The 19,553-nt window shown below is 44.7% G+C and overlaps 1 protein-coding gene across 3 annotated transcripts in view; it reads left to right on the top strand.

Moving 5' to 3' along the window:
• Positions 1-18,504, top strand: part of TGFB2 (transforming growth factor beta 2) — a 65,719-nt gene extending 47,215 nt beyond the window's left edge. For 2 of the 3 annotated variants that reach the window (XM_037069387.1, XM_037069388.1), the window contains 5 exons: positions 11,475-11,607; positions 11,733-11,843; positions 13,514-13,691; positions 14,782-14,935; positions 17,702-18,504. In XM_037069387.1, coding sequence (XP_036925282.1) covers positions 11,475-11,607; positions 11,733-11,843; positions 13,514-13,691; positions 14,782-14,935; positions 17,702-17,860 — 735 coding nt within the window. In that variant the 3' untranslated portion in view covers positions 17,861-18,504. The remainder of the gene's footprint in view (positions 1-11,474; positions 11,608-11,732; positions 11,844-13,513; positions 13,692-14,781; positions 14,936-17,701) is intronic. The other variant, XM_037069390.1, reaches the window with a different exon arrangement.
• The last annotated feature ends 1,049 nt before the right edge of the window (positions 18,505-19,553 follow it).

Here is a 19,553-nt window from a genome sequence, read left to right as displayed (position 1 = left end):
TTTATTCTGTCTCACCATATTATGTCTCATGAACTTGGGCAGGGCTCGGCTAGATGGTTCCTCTGTTCCGCGTGCCTTTGACCGGGGTCACGTGGTGGAATTCAGGTGGCCACTGCACTGGTCTGGAGGATTATGTTGATTTTGTTCATGTGGCTGGAGCTCGGTGGGATGCCTGGAAAGTGGGGCTCAGCTGAACCCCTCCTCTTTGGCAGGTGGTCTCAGGGTGTCTCCATGAGGTCTTCCATGGAGACGCGGTCAGCCTGAGGAGTCCAAGTGTCCAAGGAAGAGGGGGGCGATCCTCTTAAAGACTAGGCCCCGAACTGACAGAGCATTGCTCTCACCTTATTCTGTGGCTCAAATGAGCTACGGGATGGTCCAGGCTCAAAGGCAAAGGAAATAGACCCCATCTCTTGATGGGAAACCTCACGGAGAAGTTGTAGCCGAAGTTGTAGCCGTCTTTCATCTGCTGGACCAACCCCGTACAGAGGAGTAATCTTCAGTTCTGAGTATTTCCCAGCATCAGCCTGTAACTGGTGCCCCAGCTGGAGGTAAATCCCACTCAGCCTCCGTTTTCCACTTGCTCAGTATCTGGGGGAGGGAAAGACTTGTAATTTGCATCTCAACAGGGTGCTCTTGCTGTGAATCTACATATACTGAGGGCACTCTCAGAGCAAAATCTGGAGTATCCAGAGAAATACCTCAGGACTCATTTCTTCCAGAAAGGGAGTTCTGAAAGTTTGGAGGCAGCCTGCTGTGTTTGATTAGGCCCCTTGGGTGAACAGGCACATAATTCCAAGGGGATCTGCCTGAAGCAGGACATTCTTTTGAGCCCGCCAACATTTATAGCAGGGCTATCTGAACAAGTCAGACCGAGATAGGAACAGGCTAAGAGGCCTAGTATTTTCTTTTATTCCTCTTAGGACCACCTTTGTTGTGTTTCAGTGTGTCCTGGGATTTAACGACTGTCTCTGTGTTGTCTGTTCACCCTTGGTGAGGCAGCGTGGTGCAGGGTTCAATGGCGCTGGCCTTGTAACCTCCGTTTTCTTAAGAATTCCCAACTCGCTTGCTATTTATTGTGAGGGGGACGTGAAACACTATTTAGAACTGCCAGATGGAGAGGAGGCACTAACATGTGTTAGTTCCCTTTCTTCAATTTGGACTTTTCAGCCTTGTGACTCCAAGAGAAACAGCCCTTCACGGAATCACCTGCCCAAGTCAGTGGCCAGGTTATTTTTAAGATGAACTTATTTGCTTCAGACCACAAAGACCTCATGCAAAAAGAACTCACGGGGAGGCCATGGGATGTACTGGGCTCCCACGGCATCAAGCATTGGGAGAAACATGTCCAATTTTTGCACAGGGCTGATGTGAAGCCGCCCGTGTTGGTGCCAGGGAGCCTGGTAGATTGCAGTCGGTGGATGGGTCTCTGTTACTCAGTAGGTGGGCGTACTGAAGTTTAACTCCTGGATTTCAAAGGAACCTTCAATTTCTTGACTGTGGCCCAAGGAGGAGCCATGTGGCCATTGAGTTTGGGGGACAAACAGACATCCAGCCTCAGTTGGAGTCCCCATTGTTTTGACCAGGGAACTCCACCCTCTACAAAATACTCTGTACAAACATTGACAGGAGAGAGTAAAACACAGTCTGTCCTCTCGCCTTCTCTGACCTCTTCCTTCAAGAGCTGGATTTTAATGCCGGCTTCAACTTGCATTTAGACAATCACCAGTTTGTCCAAAGTGATGAAATCGCTTTTTTAGGGACCAGTCGCAAGATCTAGAAAACAGTGCCTTGACCCTAGGCCATTCACACCCTTTTATTTTGGGTTTCAAGCTGTGTAGTAAATGTTAAGTGAGGCTTCAGTATTGAGGATAAAAGGGTGAAGTGGTGATTATGGAGTCAACTAAGTAAGCAGAGATTCTAGTGTGAGAAGTGACTCGCCAGCCACTTCCATCATGAACATTTTACACACATGTATATCATCTCTGCAAACGAGTTCAAACTATGTGCACCCCTAAAAGTTTAGAGTGAAAATTCAAGGTTGATAGTGTAGGCCTGCTTTTTAAGGTGCCTTATAGCTGCCAAATGAAGGTGGAGGATCCTAACATTTTGGGGAGTATGGCACTAAGGACGTTCGTGAAAATATCCCATTTTTCCTAACCCCAAACACATGCGTGTGCCTGTCTCTCTCTCTCTCTCTCTCTCTCTCTCTCACACACACACACACACAGTTCAGCTTTCATTTCTCACGTTGCCCCACGGGGTATAAACTAAAAAGAGGTCAGACCAAAAAACTGACTGTTCAATTAGACTTTGCAGAAAGTGCTACTGGAAAACAACAAGACAAAATGGTAGCCTGTGCTGTTTGTTGGACAGGATTTTACAGCACGTCATGCCTTTCACACCGGTCCTCACCCCAGTGCCACCTGGGAGACACACACCGTATAGTAACCCACTTTGAAAAAAAAGCTGTAAGGTATAATATACACTTTGTTTGCTCAAGGCTATTAATATCCCAGGGTTTTTTTAAAAACAGGATTGAATGACAGGCTTGCTTCCTATGGAAATCAGAGCGATAACCCTAGAAGGCAGGGCGCGTTATTATCTTTATCTTACAAATGGGGAGACTGAGGCACAGAGAAGTTGAGAAACTTGTTCTGCCTGTGCAACTACCAAGAGGCAGAGCCAGGATTAGGACTCGGGCAGTCTGGCCCCCGAGGCCACGCTCTTGACCACTTTACCAAACTAGCCTCAGGCCAAAATGGGTTCACAGTATGGCTCTGCCCCTTTGGAGAGTCAGAGGAAGTCGTATCATGCAGGCGACTTCCACACCTGCAAACTGTGGACACAAGCACCTATTGGGCCAGGACTTTGTGAGGCAGAGAATATAAGGATGCTCCTTGCAGAATATCGGTCTACTCGATGGTAACCATTATTACTATTATTATTCAATATTATTACCATTTCCAAAGCACTGAAGTTGAACTTTTTAAAGAAACAGTCCCTTAACTTTAAAATCTGCTTGAGATCTCTTAAAAATGAACACTCGCCCCGGCCCCTGTTGCTGCAGAGTCTGGGTTCTCTGTAGCTGCCCCTGCAGTTTGCTTCCTACTTTCCTGAGGTCCTACCTTCAACTCCCTCTGTGTGCAATGGTCTCATTCTGTTGCTGATAAGCAGCTCAGGACAGGAAAGAAGAGAAACGTTGCTGTCTGTCAACCCTGGGTTCACCTGCTGCCTTTTCTCATTCGCTTTCTGGTCTTACCAGTCATGCATCAGCCTGAGGCACAGTTTTCCATCATAAAATGTTGATAGCTGTTCTTGTCCCAGGAGTTTCTGTGTAAGGGTCTGGCATGCTGGGTGCATAAGGGGTGGGTGGTGATCCAGGTTTGGCTCGTCATCTGGAACTCGGGTTCTGTTTCCCCTGGAGTTGGCTTGTGGCTATAAAATGATGCTGTAATGACATCAGTCATCTCCGATGGACAGGGTCCCCCTCTGATCCAAGGTTATGGGTGTGGTCATTTATTTATTTGGATTTAGAAATTCTGCTACATTTGTTTTAAAAATGTGCTTTTATTCATATAAAAAAGAGATAGAAATATATACATATATGTATATATATGCCCATTCTCTGTTATTTATTCACAACTAATGTCGATTAAGTAGGTAACAACCATGTAGTTAAAATATGATATAATCAATTAATGAAACTGATATTCTTGGGTAACCTACAAACCTGCATGTTTGTAGAAAAACCAGACGCATTATCATTGTCTTAGACTCGTTACTTTATAGTCACACGTCCTAAATCAAAGTGCTCAGCTGAATATAAGCAGGGGCTGAAATGACAGAAGCCCCCTGCGTACTGGTAGCCAGGAAGCAAGAAAGGGTGTTAGAAGTGTGCTCCCCAGGCGTGAGTGTGTTAGTGTCTGGTCAGAGTGGGAGTGGAAGGGAAGATCAAGTAAGAAAACAGGAAGATACAGCCCCAGAAACTTTAAAGCCTTGTGGGGAGACTGGCTCCCACCCTGAGGCAGGAAGCAGTGGTGGTTGTCAGAATCCATTGTCCCAGGCTGTGTGGCTCGGCCTTCAGGACCCACCTGACTCCGTTCCCCTTCTGAGTCTGCCATCGGCAGTTGTACCCCACGTTTCTCTGCTGGCCTGTGCTCCTACTTTCGGCCGGCTGAATCTCCTTCTCTGCTGCGTGATTTATAGATACTGGTCATAGGCACATGACTGGGCTGCAGCTTCCGAGGGGCTTCTGATCACACAAAGGGCTCCTTCATCCCCCACCTGCAGAAATGAATTCACTTTTTCATGCACACGCGCAGTCCGCACAAAGGCCCGTCTGTAGAGAAAGGGAAAACAAGCAACAATAGAGAAATATAGGGTGTTTTCGTTAAGAAGGAGAGACTTGCCTGGGTGTGTCATTTTCATAAAGCTCTCCATAGGCCATCCTTCATCCTAACTGCGCGTGGACAGGTGTCCGACAGGAACTGTGCACGATGTGCAGAAAGAGACAATAGACTGACGCAGTAATAAAGGCACCCGAGCTCCAGATCTGGAGAGGCTGTGTTTCTATTGCGCGTCTGTCTTTGGAAGCTGGCGCGGATGCCACAGGAGTCTGCTCTGAGGCCGTGACAGCGCTCCGGGGAGGTAACCCCTCCTTCCTTACCACCTCCCAGGGGACGCAGTTGCAAAAGAACCGTGGTGATTACAGGCCACGGTGATGCGCAGCTGGTGAGGTCTCTGAGGGTAATCAGGCCCTGTGTCCGCTTGTTCGGTACCCCCAGCTTGTTCGGTACCCCCCGGCCTCATTCTAGGGGGCTGCTGTTAGGCGGGAACACAGAGCTGTGTTTATGCCCCGGTGGAAGAGAAGCCACGTCCCTAAGTTCCAATTCTCTGGAAATTCTCTTTCTTGGCTTTTCTCCCTAATTTTCATTTTGCAGTGCAGTATAGTAACTAGAAAGGGCAAAACGCAGTATAAAGTGGCTCACACTATCTGATGATTCCTTTTGTTTTTATATATGTATATAATGTTACATATATATATGCATATATATGTATACATATATAATGTATACATTATATATGTATACATATATACATTATAATGTATATATGTTACATATATAATCTCTGTAGGGTGTGCAGGCATCTGTTTTGTCCTGAGGGCGGAAGGCTCCTCCCCAGGCTGTGAAAGCTTTCTGGAGAACAAATGTCAAGTACTAGGGAGAATCCGTTGTTTCTCCTGCAGATAGGCCAAGCGTGCGCTGATGTCTGTGTGTGTGAGAGTAAATATGGGATTATCAGGATTTCCACCCGGAGCATCAGATTCCTCCCCAATTAAAGCAACGAACACCTCTTCTTGAAGCTGCTACCGTCAGCAAACCAGAACACAGGGGGTGTGGAGGCTTCCATGCTTTGCTCCCCTCTGTCTTTTCGGGGCTTGATCTCCCCTGGGAAGAAATTAACATTGACACACACACAGCTGTCCCCTGGAATCCTCCGAGGGCCAGGGGCTGACTGCTCCACCCAACCAGTAATTGCTTGGGGAGCCTGGACAAGAACACTGGCCTTTGGAGTAAAAATACAGTTGGTTTTTTTTTAGTAAAAAAATAAACATTTTAAAATTTTATAGATTTCAGCTAGAGTGAAGAAATAATAGAAAGGGTTTTTTTGTTGTTGTTGTTGTTGTTGTTCTATAATTTGTCTCATTTTTAGGAGAAAATCAGAGGGGGGCATTCCGGTAGGGATACTTATCTAAACACAGCGTTTGGGACATAAAATACATGGCTTAGGGACAGTGTTTAGACTGGGATTCCAGAAATGAGAGGCACATCTAAGGTGGCAGGGCGGTGGCTAGTTGTGTCTTAAATACTGACCTGAGGAATCTGAAATTTATTCACCAGACGGTAGAAGCTTCTGGAAGATTTTAACCAGGTAAGTGACTTGATTATAATAATCACTCACGTCTATTGCATACCAGGCAATGTAATAGGCTCTCTGCCTTCTCTGAGTCATTTAATTCTCTAGGAAAAATGTGAGTGGGTTTTATCAACCCTTTCGTAAATAAGAAGATCATGGATTCGGTACGTGACGGTATACGTTTGCCTGACTTCAAAGCCTAGGAACCTTTTCACTACACTGATGACTTCTACACGCACATGGGTTTTTCTAAGAAATCTCAGGGACCACAGAGGAAATGGAATGGCTCGTCCATTGGCGAAGAGGAGCAGGACTCCTCATACCTCAGGAGGAGTCTTCGGAGACGGAGATGGTGGAGAATGCAGCGTATTGCTTGGGGACAGATGACTCCTACGTGCCTTTCTAACGTGAACATTTCACGATGCTGAGGTCCATAACTCAAAGTCCGGCAGATCAGAGAGGATGGAGCTCATGGCCAGCACAGTGCGTGTTTTGTCGGTTTGTTAACCCATGTGAGCCACGGCGAATGGCCACACTGAAAGCACTCAATGCATTTCAAGACAATAACAAGATGCGCTGACGCTAGTGAAGCTGGTGTCAGTTTTTCTCCGCTGCCCCATGGGGAAGTTTCCCTTTCCATTAGAAGTCTGGTTGCTTTGGCTTCTTGGCTCACCTGTAGGGCTGTCGATGTCTGAGTATGCAAAGTAAAGTGGAGTTTCCAACGTTCCCTTATAGCTCTTTGCAAGGCCTCATAGGAGTGGAAGGGGTGTTCTTCGCGTCTAGCCAAATCCGGAGTTAATTTACGGCATCATGCCTTTAAGACTAAGATTTCCTCCAGCTGTAATTTTGCATCTAGACTACTATTTCTTTTATGTATTTATTCCCCCAAACTATTGGATAACACCAGCAACTGTCACCTCTATCCACTCCCTGATTGGCCGCTTTCCCGTGGCAGAGAGATGAATGAATCCCTTCATGTCGGGAGTTTTGTAATTCAGTGAAGAACTTAGAGGCTTGCCAAAGGTGATACATGGATAATTTGCATAGAATATAGATAACATAGTGAAGGTAACGTTCCAACATCACTGTGGGTGGTAGCTAAATGAGACACAGCTAAAGCTCCTTTTCAATGTATTAGAAGCTCTCTTTTCTTATTTAGTAAGGAATGGTGGTTGTTCTGTTATTTAAAGAAGAATGTCAATTAAAGCCAAGGATTCTAGAAACATTTCATTGACAGCGCCTGGGAACCTCTGTTTTGCTTTCTATCTCTATGAAGTTGCCTGCTGTAGGTACCTCAGAGAAGCGAAGTCACACCATACTTGTCCCTTTGTGCCTGTCTTATTTCCCTTAGCATAATGTTTTCAAGACTCACCCATGTCGTAACACGTATCAGCATTTTCTTCCTTTTTACGGCTGAATGAAGTTCTACTATATGCATGTCCACAGATGGACACTTAGGTCGCTTTCGCCCTTCAGCTGCTGCAGGTAACGCTGCCGTGAGCATCGGTGTACAAGTCTCTGCCCAGGGCCCTGCTTTCAGTGCTTGTGGGTGTACGCCTGCGAGTAGAGCTGGTGGATTATATGGTAATTCTTCGTTTACCTTTTTTTTTTTGAGGAATCACCAAACTTTTACAAAAAATTTTAAGCAAATGATCTTTATGAAGATTTTCTAGGCACACCACTGGAGTTAAAAAAAAAAAAAGCAACATCCTTCTTTACTTCTGGTCCTGCATTTCATCAGTTTCTAGACCATTTAATTAACTTGTGTAATTACATTATCAAGTCCAACTATCATAAACACGTTTAGAAACATACACAGTTGCTACCCGCTAAGTGTACAACTCCACTGGTGAGGCCAGACGTGCTTGGAACTTATTACACAGGCGCTTTCTAGCAATGAGGCCCAGCACTCGGTGGGCATCAGCTAATAGATATCGCAGAACCAGTGTCCCATGCTGGTTAACCGGGCCAGCTGTTTAGAGAGTTTCTACTATTCAACTAGATTTTCTTTGTCAGGTAAAGATGCATAAAGAAATTTAGAAACACCTGTAGTTGTACAGAAAACAGTCTGTATATTCACAACCATTAACACCTAACACACTCGTTGGGAGATTAGGGGAAGGCAGAGACAAGAGGTTAAAATAGAATGAGAGGTTGATCGGTTGATCGGTCTGGCCATTTTTGTATAAAGTCTTGAGTTTAAGAAAGGACTGTCAGATAAGAGCAGCGGGTTGATTTCTTCCCTTACAGTTCCATTCAGCGTGGGTGGTACGTGGAAGGTAAACAGGGAATACGGAGGTTGTGCCTCTTCTTAGAAAGAAGATACTTTGGAAGTCAAGACTGGAGACTTTGAGACGTGATTGGAAGGTTTTCTAGCCAGTTCTGAAGCGAAATCACGAAGCTGGGGGAGGTGAACTTTTAGATACCACCCTTCATCCTTGTTAGAGACCCATGTGATTAAAGGTTTGGGAAACTGCCCCTGTAAGTATCAGCTTCAGGAACTGGGTTTATATAGCTTAGAGAGAGAGAGAGAGAGAGAGAGAGAGTGAGTGCGTGCGAGCGCTGGACCATCCTGGGAGGGACTTAATAATAGCCTCCAGGAATATGAGGGATATTCTCTGAGTGATGGAGAGCAGCCGTTTCCTGTTTGCATGGAGGACTGGAGCAGGAAGAATGGAGTTAAGCTGCAACTAGTGTGTTAAAGAACTCCTTGGCCAGAGAGCTTGAGACAGCAAGCCCACAGAACCAAAGTCACTTCCACATTTCAAAATCATGTAGCTGGCTAGCTGTCTTTCTTGGGTGGTTTAAATTGGCTTGGTCTTGAACTAGTAAAGAAGATATAGAGGACCTTTTACCCACATGACAATACCGAGTTGTTCCTTGTCAGAACTTACCAGTGTTGGTTCTGTGACTAAGAAAGCACTTACCTTCTAATGAGATTTTGCAAAGAAAAATGTTTCAGAATAGTTTTGCTCTTCTTTGGTTCACTTTTCAAGCAAGATCATTCAGCTTTACTCCTTCACTGTAAGGTGAAGCATTTCCATAGATTTTCCATTGTGTTTCCTGCCTATTTGGTTGATATGGTCATGACTTATTTTTAAAATTCTGAGACTACATATACTTGTATTTATTATATTTATGTTTATATAAATGTATCATAGATATATTAATATATATTATTTGTAATTCATTCAACAACGAAAGCAATGTGTTGTTCTAGACAGTATGTCAAAATGTTAAGGATGTGAACATGAATAAGACACACACTATGCTAATTAGGAGCAAAGAAGATATACAAAACATTATAAAATAATGCATCATTGGAGAAGGTCAGCTAGGGGAAAATTTTTAAGACAGAACAAATGAGTTCTGGGTATATTAGTTATTTTTAGGCAATGAAGCACATGGAAGTGTGTGGAAACTTCTCCACCATTGTTTTATCATTGATATCCTAAATTAGGTTAAGTACACCATTTATTCTGAACTGGTTAAGTGGGATCTTATTTGCCCAACAGGGCGTGTTTTCAAGGCAAAGCTTGGTTTTCAGAGGATTGGCAGCTGTTTGGCTTGGTTTTTGAGGCTATCAGCATTAACTTTGCAGGCATTTTCATCTCGTACCAATAGTAATTATAAGCTCATTAAAAATCTTTGCCTCAGTCATTTCATGTTCTCTGTCACCTGCAAGAGGGTACGGGGGACTCGTGTTCCAACCCGACTCCTACCCATCTATGGCCTTCACCAGCCGGCTCTGAAGTGGGAAAATGATAGCATTGCTCGGAGACCTCTCTACCCTTGTTCACCGTGAGACATGGGGAGAGCTACTTAAAATTCCCCGAGTTCTCTTTTCTTAATCGACCTTACAGCAGTGTTTTGCTAATTTTATTAAATTAAATAACGTGCGCCAAGGCCAGAGCCCAGCTTTGCCCAGCCCTCAAGTCATGTGTATTTGCTTCTTTAATTCACCAAGAATTGGAAGAACCCCGATTAGATTCTCTCCACTTAGTGGGGTTTGCTGGACCTCAATGGCAAGGTCTGCTAGCAGGGTTTGTCTAAAATTCACACCAGCACCTCGAGTCCAAATTGTATGAATCTCTTTCCTTTTGTGAACTTGCTTAATCCAGAAAATAAAAAGACCCACTCTACTGTAATGCTAAGTATTCTAGGATGAATTTGTTGCCAAATGACCTGAGACAAATCATATATACACACAGAAGAGAAGTATATTTTAAAATCCACAGGAAGATTATTCGTGTTTGTTTTATAAGGTTTAAAGGAGAGTAAATAAATCTCCTAGACATTCAGATAGCCTTTCCATTGAATCATACACTGTGCTTTGAAATGACATCAAATTGAAGTCACGTTCCCCAGGGAAGCTTATGAACCCGTTGGAGAGACTGAAGCCATCTGTCTGAAATGACCACAGAGGAGTTAGACTGGATGTCAGGAGGGCGATATAAAACAGGACAGGGCTTGAGCCCCTAAACCCTGAGGAGAGGCAGGCTGTGGCTCTGGGTAGGGAGGTTATATCTAGGAGGCTTAGGGTCCTGGTTTGGCTGGTTCCGAAAACACTGTGTGGTGACTGCTGGATGGAGATGGAAGGAGGGATGTGGGGATAAATGGTGATGGACGGACTCTTGACTTGGGTGTGATGAACACACCATACAGTGTTCAGGTGAGGTGTGTAAGATTGTGCACCTGAACCCCAGGCAATTTTGTTAATGCATCACCCTAATACATCCACACACAAAAAAGGAAATAGACCATTGTCATTTAAAGACAGAATTTTTTTAACCCCTAACAATATTCACTTCCTACAGAAATTCAAGAACCTCCACGGTTACTGTTTATTTATTTGAAGTAAATGCATCCTTCTAAATCTTGGTGTTCAGGCTGATTTGGTCTCGGACTTTCACCACGCACTGGGCCAGACCTCTCCTGCCCAAATCTGTTCTTAGTCTGCAGGATATGGAATATCTTTATAAATCATAGCAAGTCACACTGAGAGTAAAAACCCCAGCTCGAGACTTACCTCAAGAGCTGAGGCATGCTGTGTTCTTTAATGCCAGTGGATTTAGGAACCGGGGTCAGGACCTTCCTCTCTTTATTAGCAGAAGATTTATAATCCAAGGGCCTGTGGAGGGTGAGCATGGGCCCTCTGACCCAGACCCCTCCCCACAGCCCAGCTCCCCAAATTAAATGTCGGGAAACAGAATAACAAAACCATTAACTTCGTAGTGCAGAATTTATGGCTTACGTCTTGCAAAGCTTATGTCAGCAAAGTAAAATAATTACTGTCACTTTCTTTTAGACACTCGGCTTTATGGTTCCTGACACCTTTATCCTAACACACAGCTGATTTAGTAGCTCTGTTTTTCATGGCGAATGGCCGGGTGTGATGTTTTCCTGCATATGGCCACGCTTTCTTGAGGACACTGCGTGAATACTCTGGAGTGGAGCTCAATTTAAATAGTGAGCTGGAAGAGCGTTCCTGCTCTGGTTTTGTCCTGCTGTTCATCTGCCAACTGAGCTCTGTCCCTCCCTCTTCTCTCTTCTAGATTCTCAAAGCCAAGGATATAACGTCACCAAACCAGCGCTACATTGACAGCAAAGTCGTGAAAACAAGAGCCGAAGGGGAATGGCTTTCCTTTGATGTGACCGATGCTGTGCATGAGTGGCTCCACCATAAAGGTAACCCCCACCCTCTGTTGACCGCCCCCCCCAGATGCCTAGTGACCTACGTTATTGCAAGTTGGCTGCAGATGTAAGGGCACAGATGTGCAGGCAAATAACCTCCTTGACTTCATGTTTTCCAGACAGGAACCTGGGATTTAAAATAAGTTTACACTGTCCCTGCTGCACCTTTGTAGCATCTAACAATTACATCATCCCCAATAAAAGTGAAGAACTAGAAGCAAGATTTGCAGGTAAGTGAAACCTAGTCGTATGAGGCACGGCGAGGAGGGCCTATGTTGTTAATCTCGTGGGGGATGAAGTCAGTTCGCATGTGAGAGCGGGATTGTTTGGGGAGGCCTGGGAAGTTTCACTAGTTTGGTCCAGGATGTGGTTGGAAAGAGATATGCGAAGGCAGAAAGGTTTGGAAGAAAGGAATTGCTTCCTAGTTTATGCTGCTCGATGCCCACTGATGACTTGGCGATACTAATTGACTGACGGATCAGCCCTTCGCATTGTTCGACAGTTAAGCTCTGTATTCTTCATTTAAGCAAGCCAATTTCCCATCTATGTTAGCATTCAAGCAAGTCCCCCAAACAGCAGCAGGACCCCACAATTGTATGCCAGGAAACAGGGAAGTCCCCTCGCTCCACAGCCCCTTCAGCTGACTTCTGTGTAAGGGACCACTTCACGTTGGCTTTGGTGCCCAGTGTTTTGACTGTCTTCCTTATCAGACTTGTATGATAGTTTATAAACTCGTAACAAGGTCATAGTTTCCTCCAGGCCCTTGCTTACTACCTGTTAGTGAATTAGCCAAAGTCAAGGACAATGAGGGGATGCCCACAGTTCATGGGCATCTAGTGGTGTGTTAAAGTGGGTTTTTTTTTATTCCTCACCCAAGGATGTGTTTTTTATAAATTTCAGAGAGAGAGGAAGTGGCGGGGGGTGCGGAGATCAATGTGAGAGAGAGACATCAATTGGTTGCCTTCTCTATGAGTGCCAACTGGGAATCGAACCCGCCACCTTTTGGTGTACTGGACGATGCTCCAAACAATTGAGCCACCTGGCCAGAGCCAAAGGTTGTTAGATAATGAGTTCTTGGACGACAAGAGGTTGAGAGGGAAGTAGGTGCCGTGTGCGGGTGCAGCACCGCCAGGTCAGGGAGCTGGCTTCCTTTCCCCGAGTGACACCGTCCACTTGCAGAAGGCACCAGTGGCCCTAGCTCATGGGGAACTCCTGCCAGGGGTAGAGAGATTTATTTCACTCTCAAACCTCCTCAGGGTCCCCTCCGTGAGGAGATTAAGTGCTGAAACTGGCAGTCTCCTACGAGTGCTTTGGGGTGCTCAAGTTTCTAACTCTCAGATGGGATCAGGGAAGGGTTATGGATGTCATAAACTCCATGAAAAAGCCCTTTCTTCCCAGCCTCCCCAGATAGCATTAGGGAAGGGCAACTTCTGTTTCACTGGAACCTAATTCACTGCACGTCAGTGCCAGGCTTAGTTTATGTTCATTAGGAAAGGCTTTTGTGTTCAGTGGTCCCAAGAAGAGAGTGAGCCTGCGGGGGACCAGGCAGAGTCTGCTGCTGTGTGTTTGGTCACGGAAGGGTTTGGACGCAGCCTGCACCGAGGTGACTCAAGTCACCCGCCTAGATTGCCCTGCGTCTAGAGGTCAAAGACTTCTTCTGTAGTGACTTTCAGAACCAATGAGCCCTGTCTGGGACCCTGAATGGCCTTCTGCCAAGAGGCCCATTTAGAAGTGTTCGTTGTCACCCGCTGTAGTCCTGTTGTCCCATACCTATTTCTGTGGGGAGTGACCGTTGCCAGTCATCACTGCTATTTGTGACAATATAAACAAGAAAAATAGGGCTGATAATACTTGATGAAGGTAAAGCTAAATGTTGATTACCCAAATGCATTTTTTCAAGGTATTGATGGCACCTCCACATATACCAGTGGTGATCAGAAAACTATAAAGTCCACTAGGAAAAAAAACAGTGGGAAGACCCCACACCTCCTGCTAATGTTGTTACCCTCCTACAGACTTGAGTCACAACAGTCCAACCGGCGGAAGAAGCGCGCCTTGGATGCAGCCTATTGCTTTAGGTAAAGAAAACAAAAATAACATGAAGGAATTGCATCTGGGAACTCTTGCACCGCCTTTGCCCATTCTTTGACCCGCATGCACCGCGTAAGGCCAGGCGCAGAACAGGGTGGCCATCACATTTCCTAACATCCCTCTTCCCAGAGGCTGAGTGCAGTTGTTGTTTGTGTTGTACTCATCATCCCGTAACCTCCAAAATCCCTGGGAAGCGCTTCGGGGCTGAAGGGGAAAATCAGCTCTCTGCTCCCCGGAATAAGTGGGCCTTGTTAGGGAGACTCGCCACCTGTACAAAGCCTCGGTCCTCTCCGCGCAGGGCCCACAGTCATGGCACTTTCACCATGGTGGAGCCGAGGGAGATGGAAGGAGAATGTTCTTTGTCACGTCTTTAGCTACAGGACATGTGGGAAGTGAGGGCAACACAGATTTATTCCCTTTCCCACCTGAGTCCATGGAGGGAGAGCGTGAGTGTGCTTCTGCGGTTTCTTATGACGCCTGCTGAGAGGCGAGCTTTCTCTCCATTTCCAGAGCCATGAGGGGTCCTCACTGATTAGGTACACAGAGTGTCCGAGTTCATGGGGACGTAGCATTTTGGGGTGGTCAGGGCCAGTGGTTTTGTACTAAGCAAGATGCCATGTTTCTCGATCTTTGGTGCATTCCTGGATCAAGAAACATGACATGAAACAAAGCGTTTATTTTCCAAGGAAAATGCCTGAGGTGGAGCTTTGAAAATAACTCTTGCGCTTCATCATTTTCCATTTGAGGCTGGATGGCCACTCTGCACAGAGTTGGTCGGAAAGGGGTTGGTCCCCATCAGCCACTCTTTGCTTCTATCTAGTCAGGAGGAAAGGCTTGATTGTCAAAGTCATGTTCAGGGGAGTCATGGTGCAGAATTAAAAGGGGAAAGTCATCTCAGCTAGTCACCCTAATCCCCCATCACGAAGGTCACTTAGATTACAGTAAAACCATTGAGACCTGGCCTGTGATATTTGTGTATAGATATTTGTTGAATAAATGAATGAGTCACTTCTCCGGTTGGGGAGAGGGACCGGAGGAAAATAAGCTTTAAAATCTGCATTGCTCTTCTTTTCACAGAAATGTGCAGGATAATTGCTGCCTGCGTCCACTTTACATTGATTTCAAGAGGGATCTTGGGTGGAAATGGATTCATGAGCCTAAAGGGTACAATGCCAACTTCTGTGCTGGGGCGTGCCCATATTTATGGAGTTCAGACACTCAGCACAGTAGGGTAAGCGTTTAGTTGACTTGTCTCTTCTCTTCTTAACTTGCTACTCTGTACCTGCCGATAACATTTGACCCTTGAACGATGCAGGGATTACGGGCATTGACTGCCCTGCACACACACAGTTGAAAACCCACGTGTAACTTTTGACTTCTCCAAGAGTTAACGTCAGTCATCCCTCTGGATCCACAAGGTATTTGTTCCAGGACCCTTCACAGATATCCAAATCTGCAGACCCTCAAATCCCGTATATAATATGGGGTAGGGCAATGCCTACTGTTGGCCCTCCCCATCTGTGATTGGTTGAGTATGTGGAAGCAAACATCCGAGATACTGAGGGCTGACTGTGTACCTATTGAATCTAAGTGGACCCACGCAGTTCACACGTGTGCTGTTCAAGGGTCAACTGTGTTTCCAGATGGATTCCAATTGTCTTCGTGCCAGGTGGTAACGTGGAAAGAGAGAACACTGGGGCTTCAGCCAACTCTTTGGCCAAGAGAATCACTAGCCTCTGACAATTAGCAGGTCATTTCACTTCTTCGAGCCTCAGTTCTTTTTGGTCAGAAGGAATGTCTCCACCCAAAAGTACGTTTAAAGGAAATAATGCCACACTCCTGTGAAGAACACAGAGGTGATCTGTGAGGGAAAAGTTGGGCTTAGTTTGGGCGCCAGGGCTCCCAGCCCAGATCAGCAAAGCCCTTCCCTGTGTAATAATGGTATTTGTCCAAACGCTTCTTTCGGTCTGGTGTGTGATGATGAAAAAGGCCACCTAGTCATCTTGTCCAAACCTCTCTCACTTTTCCAGAGAGAGGAGAATCCGTGTCATGTAGGTGGCTTGCCCAAGATCAGACAGCTGGTGACAAACCAAAGCTTGGAAGGCAGGCTCCTTGTCTGTGACGGGGCCCCAGTACGCTCTGCCTTACTGAATTTCCCTCTCGCAGGGTGCCTGCCATTGGGGTTGCGCCTCTGTAAGCCTCCTTATTAAAGAGGCGTTAGAAAAATCGGCTTCACCGCGGGGTAGGAAAGTGAAGCTGCCGCCAAGATCACAAAACACAGTCGGCTGCACTCAAGAGCTCCAGGGTTATCAATTATTTTAGACAATCCGTATTTTCCAAATTCCTCTTTAATTCCTATGAAAAATCATGCGTTCGTGGAACATGAAGTCTATTTATTTATAAATGCCTCCATATGCTGGATTTTAAATTGATAAATACGCCCCACGCACCCCCCTCACCTTCCTTCAGCTGTTTTCTCAAGTCCCCTGTAGATTTTGGCACCGGGAGCTGACCATGTGCTTGGCCCCGTGAGAGAAGCTTGCTCATGCCTGTCCTTCTGTCCGAGCTCTCCGGCCAGGCGGCTTCCTCTGGGCCGTGGCAACGGGAGCTGTAATGTGGGCAAGGCCCCGTTGCCAAGTAGAAACATAATTCCCCCTCCCAGATACACAGAGGGAGTGTGTGAAGGCAGAGCCCGTGCTTGTTTTCCAAGGAGAGAGGAAGAATAACTGTCATGGGCGCAAATATGTGGTTTGGACAGCTACCCGAGAAGCCAGAGGTAGCTTCATAAAGTAGTCAGTGTTGCCGCGCTGAACAGATCTTCTGTCTTGGGCTGAAAAAATCGCAGTGAATCTCGAGGAAAAGGTCACTTGCTGTTTGCCTAACACATTAACGGCATCCTTGGAAATGACTGTCATCACCGGGGAACCTACATACTTCCCCTGGTAAAAGTCACGTTCCCCTTTGAGAAAGAAGGGGGTTCATGGTTCAGGACAGATTGTAGAACTTTCTCCTCCATCTGTTTTAGGGCTCGCCAGCCACTGCAGAGCTGTGTGGAGAGTGGATTCTTGTTTTTGTTATTGTTGGAAGCCAAATGTAAGAAAGTGAACAATTAAAACATAGATTGTTTTTGATGAAGCAATGATAAGTGAAAAAGACTTTTTTCCTACTTATTTACTGAATTTATATGAGTGACATGGGTTAATAAAATTCTGTAGGTTTCAGGTATATAATTCTATAGTATATCACCTATACCTTCTATTGTGTGTTTACCATGCTTATCTTTTTCTCTTTTTAAATGAAAATTTAGGTGACACTAAATTGACCTGGGAAGACGCTTAGCATAGAAAGATCTCACACTGCAGACAGGGCTTTTTTTTTTTAACCCTATACCTAAGGGTAGACTGAAACTGTGATGGAAGTATTAGTAAGAAGTTTTATTCTTTTACTTATCCATGTATTCATTTCTTCGCCTTACCCATGAGTCTTATCTGACCAGAGAACAATTAGTATAAGGTAAGGACAAAGTCTAAAAAGTGTCTGACCTCACAGAAAATTTTCTGTGCATGGGAAGGCAGAATGTACATTCATGAAACAACTGTAGTTACGAAGAAGTTTGGCGACAACACCAAATACTAGGAGAACCATTTGTTTGGAAAGCCTGAAATGTTGGCGTAGCAAAACAGTCATCAAAGGGAGGACTTACTGGAAACACTGTGAAATCTGTCAAATGAGCAATTTCGTCTATTCTGACTTTTAAAGAACCATTGATTGGTTGGCAATGTATGCAAAAGAGATTCTGTAGAAAACCGATGAATTCATTGATTACTAGGGGCACATACCATTTTGACCGGGACTGGGGCCGAAGACAAGGGAATTGTAACCCAAAAGTTATTTCAATGGCCCATTCAGGGCTATGGCTGGTAAGAATGGGGACTGATTCTTTAGAATGTAATTGCCTTTTTGTTTTTGTTGTCTTTTCTCCCTGGGGTCCTTGCAGGTTCTCAGCTTATATAATACCATAAACCCGGAAGCCTCTGCTTCTCCTTGCTGTGTGTCCCAGGATCTAGAGCCGCTAACCATTCTCTACTACATCGGCAAAACCCCCAAGATCGAGCAGCTCTCGAATATGATTGTAAAGTCGTGCAAATGCAGCTAAGATTCTTGGAAAAGTGGCAAGACGATGGTCACACGATGATGATGGTGATGGTGATGGTGATATGACGACAATGACAATATTCAGGACAAGAAACATAAGAGAGCCTTGTTTCATCAGTGTTAAAAAAAATTTCTTTGAAAAAGCGGTACTAGTTCAAACACTTCGGAAGTTTGTGTTCTGTTTGTGAAAACTGGCATTCGACACAAAAGGAAAAAAAAAACGTCAAAGGCTTTATTCTACATTTCGCCTACTCTGTAAGTGAGAGAGACGAGAAGCAAAACCTTTTTTTTTTAAAGAAAAAAATAAACACTGGAAGAATTTGTTAGTGTTAATTATGTGAAAGAAAAAAAAAAAGAAACAGGAAAATCCCGATAAGTGGAGTTGCTGTACATACGTTCCTAATCCCGGGCCTCACTTGATTTTTCTGTATTGCTATGCAATAGACTCCCTTCCCGTTTTTACTCTTAGAGTTAACAGTGAGTTATTTATTGTGTGTTACTATATAATGAACTTTTCATTGCCCTCAGAAAAATAAAACAGGTGTATAAAGTGGAGACCAAATCCTTTGCCAGAAAACTCATGGATGGTTTAAGGACCTTGAATTCAAACAAGCCAGAAAAAAAAAAAAGGCCAGATGAGTGGGATGAAAACCCAACGAGTTCTTAGAGGGCCCAGCAAGTCCGTGTCAAGATACAGACCCTGGAAATGATGCAATGTACCAACTGCCTAAGGAATCTTCTTGTAAGGTTCAAAGCGGAAAAGCCTGTCAATAAAGGAAATTTCGGTCAGACTAAGTCTGTAAGATTTTTTTCTGCCTTTCAATTGTGAATTGTCAGTTTAGTCCACCCGTGAAATGTTGCAGTGTTTTGATACATACTCGTCACAGTTCGGACATAGAACTCTTGCTGTCTAGCTATGCCATAGGTTTTTCTTAGTTTGGGTATATGTAACCATACCTATATTACTACAATAGATGAGTGTAAAAGCCAGTATAATTGGAAACACATCTGCAGACCTTTTTTTTGCAAACTATTAAATCAAAACATTAACTACTTTGCGTGTAATGTGTAAATTTTTACCATATTTTTAATGTTCTGTAATAATGTCAACTCTGATTTAGATGGGACTTAAATTTGGGCTTTCTATTTTTATTTTTTTAACGATCACTCCGAATTGTGTTTCCTTCAGCTGGCTAGTGTTTTCAAGTAAAGCCCCTAGATTTTGACTTGCACTAAAAATACGTGTTTCATAATATTTGCTCCACTGTGCTTTATAAATTGTCCATTATTATAATATGAGCTACCCGCGTCCGCTTGTCCTTTTTTCTGTTACGGAAAAGATAGATTTGAGTTCAGTTGTGTTCCCTCATCTTCCAAGCATCATTACTGATCAATTCAGACATTGACAACCTTCAGTTTTAGGAAAATTTGGGACAAAGGTAGATACAGAGACAACGAAGTGGAACATTCTCGTGTTAGCAAGGGCTTTCGGACGTGGCTGAGACTCGGTGGCTGAGTCCGGGAAGGTTTCTCTCACCGGCTCCATCAATATGTGTGCAGCATTCTCCTGTTCCCAAAAAGCAGACAGTTCATAGGAAGCTTCTTTTACTTTCGTTAGGCTTGGAGTGTTCAAGGTTCAATAGAAAGACTTGCCTTTTCATTGATTTTTTTTTTTTTTTGAGGAAAAGATACAG

The sequence above is a fragment of the Sturnira hondurensis genome, unplaced genomic scaffold (assembly GCF_014824575.4).
Source record: "Sturnira hondurensis isolate 20B ecotype Veracruz unplaced genomic scaffold, ASM1482457v3 Scaffold0018525, whole genome shotgun sequence".
Lineage (NCBI taxonomy): Eukaryota > Metazoa > Chordata > Mammalia > Chiroptera > Phyllostomidae > Sturnira > Sturnira hondurensis.
The sequence above is the reverse complement of the archived record's forward strand: the minus strand, read 5'-3'. Positions and strand labels throughout refer to the sequence as shown.